The 10,949-nt window shown below is 32.9% G+C and overlaps 1 protein-coding gene across 1 annotated transcript in view; it reads left to right on the top strand.

The window, feature by feature from the left end:
* The first annotated feature begins 9,287 nt into the window (after positions 1–9,287).
* The window catches only part of LOC121172968 (uncharacterized), a 2,041-nt gene continuing 379 nt past the window's right edge, over positions 9,288–10,949 (top strand). Inside the window, exons 1-3 of the mRNA XM_041006199.1 lie at positions 9,288–9,631; positions 9,709–9,835; positions 9,918–10,196. Coding sequence (XP_040862133.1) covers positions 9,288–9,631; positions 9,709–9,835; positions 9,918–10,196 — 750 coding nt within the window. The remainder of the gene's footprint in view (positions 9,632–9,708; positions 9,836–9,917; positions 10,197–10,949) is intronic.

Raw genomic sequence — 10,949 nt, 5'->3', positions numbered from 1 at the left:
TGATTCTATTTAGCAAAAAAGGAGATATTAATATACTATGTTGGTTGTCCTTCAACATGTTTCATTTTGTTTAGCAACTTAAACATGTTTCATTCTTTCAAATTACATAATAAAGAAAAAGAAACAACTTAAATTGTTCAACAAATAAATGTTAGTCATTCCTCCAAATTAGTGACACCAGCAGCACCCATCATTTCACCTGCATAAAAGAAATAAAAAAATAAGAACAAAAGCTTATATTATATAATAACAAAAAATGAAATTTAGAACATTATTTACCTTCATCATCTGAAACCATTTCATTCATTACATTAGCACATTCAGCAACAACTTTATAGCTCGTAGAACCTATAAAAATACATTACTAGTATTAGTTCTTGAATAAACACAAATATCAATTTAACAATATATATGAATAAAACTTTACCTGTATTTTCAGCACTCCACAACCAACTTCTAGCGCATATTAAAGCCTCTAAAGTAGTCCATTGAAGTCTACTACGATGTGGGCTTAATACTTGACCACCAGTGCTAAATGCAGATTCTGAAGCTACGGTAGGAACTGGAATAGCTAATATATCCTTAGCAATTGCTTGAAGTGTTGGATACTTGACACCATTAAACTTCCACCACATCAAAATATCAAAGTCAACAGCTCTTGGTAAAACATCTTCTTATAAATAGTGATCTAACTCTGATTTAACATAAGAACTTCTAGCCCTTTTTTTTTCATATTATAAATCTATCATACTCAAATAATGCATCACCAACAACTTCACTACGAGTAACATCACCAACATTACTACCAAAAGAGTCTTAGTTCATTTTCATTTGGTAATCAGAAACTAAGTCGTAACACAATTGTTGAATGCCCCTCACTTGAGTAAAAGAGTCATGCTCATACAATTTTTCATAATAATACTCAAGCAACTCCATCTTGTACCTAGGATCTAAAACAGTGGCAACTCCCATCACATTATGAATCACACCCCAATATTTATCAAATTTGATCATCATATTTTTTGCCATTTGTTGAATCATTGGGTTAGGAGAGGTAATCCATTGTTTGATTGCCAACTTAATCTCACATATATTTGGAAAATACAAATTAGCAGTTGGATGTTTAGTAGAAGAAAATAATTCAGTGATAGTATTGAACAACTTCAATCTCCCACAAATATCCTTTGCAAATTGCCACTGCAAAGTACTTGGCAAACAAGTATATTGAGACTCTAGTTGCTTTAATCAACAAAATACATCCTCATATCCTATGGCAATTTCAAGCATTTTATAAGTTGAGTTCCATCTAGTTGGACAGTCTAATGCCAAATTCCTATTGTAAGGGATTCTCAATTGTTTAGCCGTTTCCTCAAATTTTTCCTTCCTCTTGGGTGTTGTTGTCCAATATGCCACACTATCCCGAATATTTTCTACACCTTCTTTCACCACTTCCAACCCATCTTTTACTATCAAATTAAGGATGTGAGCACAACAACGCATGTGAAGTAAAGATCCATCCCTAAGCAAACTACCTAAGTGCAATTTATCCTTAATTTTGTCAATCATAGCATCATTTGTGGTACAATTATCTAGGGTGATAGTGGACAGTTTTGTGTCAATATTCCAATCCATCAAACAGTCAGTCAATACATTGCAAAATCTATCACTTGTATGAGGAGCAGGAAAATAGATGAACCTAACATAAAAATAGAGATACAATATAAAAACAACCAAAAACAGAGATATAATATAATCATATTCAATCATTTTATAAAATAAAAGGCCTAATAATATAAAAAGTTCAAATCGTTTTATAACCTCAAAATTTGACTTTGTAAGTTCCAACAACCATCAACGTAATGAGCTCTAATAGCCATATACCCCCTCTTCTAACTTGTTGAAGTCCACATGTCTGATGTAATGGCCACTCTTCCATCAGGACTATCCAACAACTTCAAAGTTGTTGCTCGTTCATTCTCATAGATTTTCATTATCTCCTTCTTAATTGTGTTTCTAGTAGGAACCTGAAAAATATCACTATATTTTATTTTATAATATACCAGTTGTATATATCAAAGGATAATTTAAAAATAAAAAATGCATTCATCAATAAATCAAAGGAAATAATTACATTTATTAATAGTTATAAATCAATAAATGTATCTATAATATATTATTTTCATACTTGAAAAAAAGGGATTTTGCTAGCGAACCTGAAACACAGGTTGGAGGGCAGCAGAGTATCTCCTAAAGCCAAGGTGATCAACAATTGATAGTGGATACTCATGCATAATAATTGCTTTTGCCAACTGTTCCCTTGCATCATAAGTTCCCGCACCCAACTCTTGTTTTCCTTGCATGACCTTAGGGGTAAGAAATGTTTGGCCTTTCATCCCTCTCATAAAAATCTTGTATTGAACACAAATCTCATTATGCTGCCACAAATGCTTGGTTCCATTTTTTGATTTTCCACCAAGAAGTTTCTTACAATACTTGCATTCAGCCTTGTCCAAACCATTGACTTTAATTTTTTTTTAAATGCTGCCAAATCTTACTTTTCAGCCTACATATTCCTCCTTGTGCCTCCACATTATTAACTTCATCTTCATGAGGTGAAGGAGTATGATCAACATTAATAGGTGAAGGAGAAGGTGCAAGATCAACTTGAATAGGTGAACGAGTTTGATCCATTGGTGAAGGTGAAGGAGAAGGAGACTCATTAATTGGTGAAGAAATAGGGTAAATTCCTTCTGGTGAAAAACTAATATCTTCCATTACTTTCCTAGAAAGAAAAAAAATACAGCAGGTAAAACTGGGGCAAAAATTAGAATTTATTAAAGAAATTTTTTACAACAATAATAAATCAAATTGGGTTAATAGAAAATGTAAGATTTTGTTGATTCTTAGTTATACTTTCCATCCTCAAGACATAAAGTACCTCATAAAAGGAGGGAAATAAATTTCTATTTTGAAAGAAGGTAAATATTCCCTATTTCTGTTCCCAAATGAATCAACAATAGTCTATAGAATGGCTTAGGAGGTAGCACAACCCAGCATATGCAAAAAAGAATCAGAGAGGTTATAAAAATATTAATAAACCTCCTCTATTATTCTATTTTTGTTTCCTTCCTATTAAGTTCATTCAAAGTACTTGTAAAACAAATGCTAGAAAAATATGCTTTAGGCTCTTCAAGTTTTGATTAAAATTGCAGTAAAAAATTGATTTAAAATTGTTTTTAGTTCTTATTTTAAAAGTAATGATCTTGGTTTTTATATTTTTTTGAATGTGGTAGATTTTATTTTTTGTTAGGTCCTATAAACAGAGTCAAGGATAAAATCTACCATATTTTAGCAATATAAGGCCTAATTTTTTTTAAAAAATTATATAGAAACAAAAATCAATTTTGACTAAATTTTAAGGGGCCTAAAACCCATTACTCTAAATTTAAGTGTTGTACATTAAAAAAAAAATGTTGCGTGGATAAGCACCACTCACGTGGACCTACATGTGACAATCAAAATTGTTAAAAAAAAAACTAAAGAAAAATGTTGCATCTGACATCTAAAATTTGCTAATAAGATACATTTAAATTAAGAAAATTATATTATTTTGACTTGGGCCACAAGTATCATCTACCAGTCCACGATAGACAATATTTCTGAATAGAATCACTACATATTACAAAATTCTCGTATACCAGTGTAATCAGAAAATTAGAGAAAAATAGGAGAGTACAGGTCTCTGGAATACCAGTGCTTTCAGAGTAAAATTTTCATTCTCACAATAAACAACTTTATGTTTTCTCTAGTTGTTTCTCCCTGATCCACTCTCTACCATGGTAAATATTAATTAGCAAAAAACACTACCCAAAAGCTTGCATTATCCATATCAGCAGCAAAGAAAAATTCTATTGAAACAACACATACACCTGCGCTGAGACAGTTGCATTCACCAAAAAAAATTTATCCAACATTTGCACACATTATCTACAAAAAAAACCGTCTTTTTTTTTAAAAATAAAGGTAGATTGTTTGCACCTTTCAACTTAGATTCCTAAGCAAATCACACACCTTAAAGTTCAAGAGTATATAATCAGCTTACGAAACTTTTGAAAAATTCGTTAAAATTTCATAGAATTATTACGCGACTTGCATTCATACCAAAAGTCAAGTGGTAAAAACATATTCTTGAATATATATGTTTCTTCTGCATGCTTACCAATTAAGTTAACAATTTACTTAGATAACGGGAAGCTACCAATAAACTACTTGTCAATTAAGTATTTGACATCGTTGGGGGTAAAAAAAAAAGAAGCCTCTGTTCCTCTTTTCAGAGTCAAACAAAAGAAATCCACTTTCACGAGTCAGAAATTGGATAAACTTTACACAAGTTATTCAGATATATCTTGGAATAAAACTGAAAGAATGCCACTGCTTCTGATATACCAAGGACACCGTAGTAGTGTGTCTTCTAGCTCTACAAATGTTCAAACCTGTTCAGGTTATCTCAAACTAAATTTCCCACTAATTTTGGGGGACCATGATGATGTTGATATGTCTAATTACTTCCCCCCACTTTACGATAACTAGTGCATACACTATTAGCTACTAATAAGAATTCCTCTACCAAAAAGAGAAATATACCCCACATTTACAAACAGTTTTAGTTTTGAATATTTATTATATCAAGGACCGTGTAAGCAGAATAAATCTATCATATCAAAGTAAAAAGCAAAGGAAACAAGAAAATCAAAGCTACCAATATAATCAAATCGTAATAGTGAAAACTTTACTCATTTTATTAGAGAAGCACAAAGACTATGCTTAATGGACTGTGCACAGTTAGAAGGGCCAAGGATTTCCCTCCAAATAATCAACTATAACCTATCCCACTTTCTACTTGTCCTATAGATATACATAAAGATTGCAATTTGCAAACAACTCAAAGCAATCTTCAATGAAGGAGTTGAAGAAGATTTAGCTTGTAAAGACTATTTCAAAACGTGTGAAATCAGCTAGTGAGATCTTCTAAGTATGTATCAAGTCCCTCTCTAATCTACCAAGTACCAACTAATATACACATAACAAATAAATACTATCTGTTCACAGAACTATCCAAAACAAGAGAAATTGTCCGCATGGGATATATTAATCTTAAGCTACAACAGGAAAATGTTACTTCAATTCAAACAATATAAAATAGCTCGAACCAGAATAAGCACAAGCATCGCAATGGAATGCATCACATAAAACACTTGCAACCGTGGCATGCAATTCAATTCAACCAAGGCTCAAAAACCATACCGATACAGTAAATTCATTATTGTAATAAATCCAAGATTATTTATTTCAGTTCTCAAATATAAAAAATTTCAGCTTGATTATTAATCAATGAAAGGAAGCAGGTCAAGTAAAAATCCAAACAAGGAAAAAGCACATCAGAAGCTTTTTAACTAAAACTATTTCTCTTAGATGTAGATTCTATGCATTGGGATCTACCGCATAAATCACACTTTCTACATAGAGACGATAAACTTAAATCTAGAAGCATTTCAGATCTAATAAGCAGAGATTAAAATAAATTTATGAATGAATGAATAAGAAGGAACCTTCGTTGCGTCCTCTCTTGAGCGGCCTCACGTTCTCCACTTCTCCTTGACTGAGAGGTTGAGAGCTGCAGTAGCTGTAGCGGCGCAAAATAAGATTTAGGTTTAGCAATGTGAGGAAATAATTGAATCCTTATGAGCAAATGATCATGGATCATGCTGGACCATCAATTGACCAATACAGAGAACAACAGGGTGTAATTGAGACAGAATGCATGAAGGAGAATCCTAATCCTGAAGCTCAAAAGTTCTTTGATATGCTTGCAACTGCTCAAGCACCATTGTGGGAAGGATGCGAGCATCATTCAGAATTGTTAGCTTCTTTGGCCTGTCTTAGCTTGAAATCTGATTATAATATGTCAGAAGGGTGTTTTAATCGTATGGTTCAACTTATGGGCGACACCATGCCAAAAAACAATACTATGGTTAGTAATTTTTATCAAGCTAAGAGGTCAGTGCAGAAATTGGGTCTCGGTTGTTTGAAAATTGATTGTTGCCCGAACGGATGCATGTTGTATTACAAAGAAAATTCAGATAAGAGTATAACCAATTGCTTTTTTTGTAAAAGTGATCGGTACTTGACGGTTAATAGGAGAGGAATTGAAAAGAAGTTTCCTGTTAAAAAAATGTGGTACTTTCCACTCATTCCAAGACTAAAAAGATTGTACTCTTCAATGGCCACTGCATCTCACATGAGATGACATAGTGAAAATCAGAGGGACCCGAATGTCATGTGTCATCCATCTGATGGTGAAGCGTGGAAACATTTTGATAGAATGCATCCAGAATTTAGTCAGTACCCTAGGAATGTTAGATTAGGATTATGTTCAGATGAATTTAGTCCTTTTGGTCAATTTGGGAAGACTTACTCTTGTTGGCCGATTATCTTAACTCCATACAATCTTCCTCCTGGCACGTTCATGAAGAGAGAATTTATGTTTTTAACTGTCTTAATTTCAGGTCCATCAGATCCAAGGCACAAGATTGATGTGTACTTGCAACCACTCATAGATGACTTATGCACCTTATGGAATGATGGCATACCAACTTTTGATGTGTCATTGAAGCAAAATTTTTTGATGAAGGCTGCTTTGATGTGGACAATCAATGACTTCCCAGCTTATGGGATGTTGTCAAGTTGGACAACTGCTGGTAGACTTGGTTGTCCCATATGTATGGAACGATCAAAGGCATTCACAAATTTAAATTTTCACAAGATCTATTATTTTGATTGTCATCGCCAATTTCTTCCGCTTAATCATGCATATAGGAGGAATAAAAAGTCATTCAAGAAGGGTCGCATTGAGACCTCACCCCCTCCTCCACGTTTGTCTAGTCTTGATGTTTGGAATAAAGTTGCACATTTATCGCTCTGCCTTGAGTCGCAAGAAGAAAAAGATTTTCTTGGTTATGGTGTTGAACATAATTGGAAGAAACAAATTATATTGTGGTTGTTACCATATTGGAAAACCCAGCTTCTGGGTCATAAGCTTCATGCAACAGTTGCTTCCAATTGCATTTGACTCATTACCAAAACCTATTTGGAAGCCATTTGTTGAACTTAGCCAATTTTTCAGAGAACTAACTTCGACAACTTTAAATGTTGAGCAACTAAAAATTATGGAAAATAACATACTTGTGTTGTTGTGTAAGTTAGAACAAATATTCCCACCAAGCTTCTTTGATTCAATGGAGCATCTTCCAGTTCATTTACCTTATGAGGCAAGACTTGGTGGTCCAGTCCAATATCGTTGGATGTATCCTTTTGAGATGTATAAAATGAGTAATAATTTATACACCATTGTATTATATACGTATAGTCATTTTTAAAAAAATACTTATTCATATTAATTTTAGGTTTTTGCACTCCTTCAAAAATAAAGTCAAGAATAAAGCTAGAGTTGAGGGATCGATTTGTGAAGCGTACTTAGTGGAGGAGACATCTACCTTTGCCTCGTTTTACTATCCTGATCTAATTGCAACAAGAAGGACTAGGATGCCTCAAAATGTTGATGCGGATGAAGGTTCTTCATCTTCTCCTCCTATATCAATTTTCAATTATCCAGGAAGAGCGAGTGGTAAATCCAAAACATATTTTTTGGACCAAGTTGATGTTCATGTTGCTCACTTGTACGTTCTTCAAAATTGTCCAGAGGTTGAGCCATATTTAGAGTAAGATGATTTTATACTTTTATAACTCTAATTAATATTTTAATGATGTTATGCTTTTTACGTTGACTAATTTGTTTTCTCTTTTCCAGTATTTATGAGAATTTTTTAAGGGAGTTGAATCCCACTACTTCGAATGCTCAACTTAACCAAGACATTTCCTCCAACTTTCCTGCATGGTTCAAGCAATATGTAGGTTAATACCTTATATATTATTGAAATAACATTTCTTCCATAATGATACGATGTTATATATGGTGTTAATTGTTAAATTTTTTAGGTTCTAAATCCAGAAAATAATATTCAAGATTCAATATTGGTTAATTTGGCATGGGGACCTAAGAGAAAAGTTGAATCATGGCCTATCTACATTATAAATGGATACAAATTTGAAACAATTAGTTGGAATGAAAGCACTAATTCTTCTAATTATGGTGTTTACATATGGGGAACTGATGGCCAACTAGAATTTGATTTTTATGGAATGTTGTATGATATTATTCAATTGGAGTATACTGGCATCCCATTGATGAAGTTAGTTCTATTCAAGTGTGATAGGTTTGATAATACTCCTTATATAGGGACACAAGTAGATAAAATGTATGACATTGTTGAAGTAAGACAATAAAAAAGATATACTAAAGCATATGACCCATTCATATTTGCACAACAAGCAGAACAAGTTTATTACACAACATATCCTGAGGGACATCGAGGATGGTTAGCCATAATGAAGACAAAAGCTCGCAGCAGATTCACTGACAATATAGTAAGTGAAATTGAACAAGAGGCTCCATACCAAGATGATGAGCTTGTAGGGCTTCAAGAAGTGTTGGAACTTGACCCTGATGTCATTAATGAATCTCTTGCGGGTGTTGATGGAGGTGGAGAAGAGATAGATGCAGATTTACTCAAACAACTAGGCTTGATTGAACCAGACAAGGATGAATGCATGTTAAGTGAGAATGACATCGAGAGTGATTTTGATGATACAAATACTTCTTAGGTAATTCATAGATTAAAGTTGATTGCATGTTTTTTACTCTTGTAGTGAATATGAAAGAGAAGATAAGTGACATATTTTGGTGTATAAAACATTTTTATGTGAGCTTTCACTAACAAGTTGGATTTATTTGTTTACTAAAGTGTATTGCTTGTGGCACTTCACTTTTTATTTATTGTTCTTAAATATATTGCATGCCTTATGTTCAGTGTGTGTGTGTGTGTAGTTTTACATTTGTATGATTGTGGTTTGTGATAATTATTACTTTTACTCTTGTAGTGAATATGAAAGAGAAGATAAGTGACATATTTTGGTGTAGAAAACATGTTTTTGTGAGTTTTCATTAACAAGTTGGATTTATTTGTTTACTAAAGTGTATTGCTTGTGATACTTCATTTTTTATTTATTTGTTCTTAAACATTATATATATATATATATATATATATATATATATATATATATATATATATATATATATATATACATGTGTAACAAAATAAAAAATGCAGATGACAAACAGAGGTAGAGGTAGTGGTCGTAGAACATTTAATCGTGGTACAAGACATGGTACCCACAGTTTGAGAGCTCCAATTACCGCCAATCCTTCCCCCTCATCCATTCACATATCAACCTCAGAGTCAATGATTCATGTTGTTGCACAGACTCCAAACACACTTCCTACAGCTCAAGACCAACCAAATCCTACCTTTGTAAGGGAGTCAATTCCTACTACCCCTATTAGAGATGCTTCACCTTCAGCACCAGATGATTCTGTTACACCTGAGTACCCAACAAATCCAAATTATGAACATATTGTTAATGAAAGGCCTTTCATTCGTGCATATAAAGGAGAGTAAGTGCATTTTATTTAACTAATAATTTTCTTAAAATGTTTTTTAAATATGGTATTGACAATGTCTTTGTACATAGGTTTCAACCAACATATGGGTGTTGTAATATCATATCAAATATTATTAGGGCAAAATTTGATGAACTAGCTCCAAGTTGGTTGAATGTGTCAGTTGACCTTCGCGATAGGTGGTTTGGAGAGTTTAAGGTAACTTGAATTATGGTGTAATTTAAAATTTATTGTTTCTTGTATGATTTCTAATTTTGTTCTTGTTTCATATTTTTTGCAGAAAGAGTATACATGGCACCCACAAGAAGAGCGAGCCATTAGAGCTGTTTTTGAGACAAAAGGTTCATGTATTTTAAAAAGTGCAATGAACAAGATTAGAAATGGTCAAGATAAAGGAAAGTGGATAACAGCTAATGTTCGAGCAACCTTGGACGAACATTGGGGTTCTACAGATTTCCTAAACAATAGCTCTACTGCCAAGGCGAATCGATCTATTGATAGAGGAGCCTCAGCATATTGTGGTGGTTCCATATCTACTGCAACTCACTTTGAAAAGCTGGTAATTTTACTTCATATATATGTATGTATGTATGTATGTATGTATGTATGCATATATGTATGTATACTTCATTGATTTTCAATTCAGTGTAATTAATTAAATGTTTTACAATTTTAATTTCTTAAATTTATGTAGTCAAAGGAGTTTTAAAGACCACCAACTGCTTGGGAGGTGATGGAGAAAACTAAGAAATTGAAGTCGGGAGAATGGGTCAATGACAAGTCCCATGAATTTGTTGTAAGTTATTTCTTCTAATCCTATCACTTTATTTGATATATAGTGCCTGGTATTATAAATGAACTCTTACCTTTGATGAATATCTATTGAACCTATTTACACATCTTGATTTGCTTTTCTTTAGTTAGTGTTAAATGTTTGTGATTGACTAGTATAAACTTTGAAGCCTACTATAGTAGATTAAAGTTATTTTTTTCCTGTATTAGTGATGGTTTTCTTGAATATTAATCCTTATATGTCTACACATTTAACAATTTATTTTCATACCTCACTTTATATTGAAGAAGAAATATCAACATCATCGAGATGAAATCTTACAACGTTCAACAGAGGAAGGCACATCTACATAGGGTTCCCCTAACTCTGCTACTTCTGTTAATGATAATGAAATATATTTGAATGTTGTTGGAGGTCCAAATTACAAGGGGAACGTGTACGACCTAGGTACTTTGAGCAAAAGGTTTAGTTGCTCAAAATCAGCTCCATCTACTTCTATTGCTCCTGTGGAAGACCAAA

This window comes from Glycine max, chromosome 10 (assembly GCF_000004515.6).
Source record: "Glycine max cultivar Williams 82 chromosome 10, Glycine_max_v4.0, whole genome shotgun sequence".
NCBI lineage: Eukaryota > Viridiplantae > Streptophyta > Magnoliopsida > Fabales > Fabaceae > Glycine > Glycine max.
The sequence above is the reverse complement of the archived record's forward strand: the minus strand, read 5'-3'. Positions and strand labels throughout refer to the sequence as shown.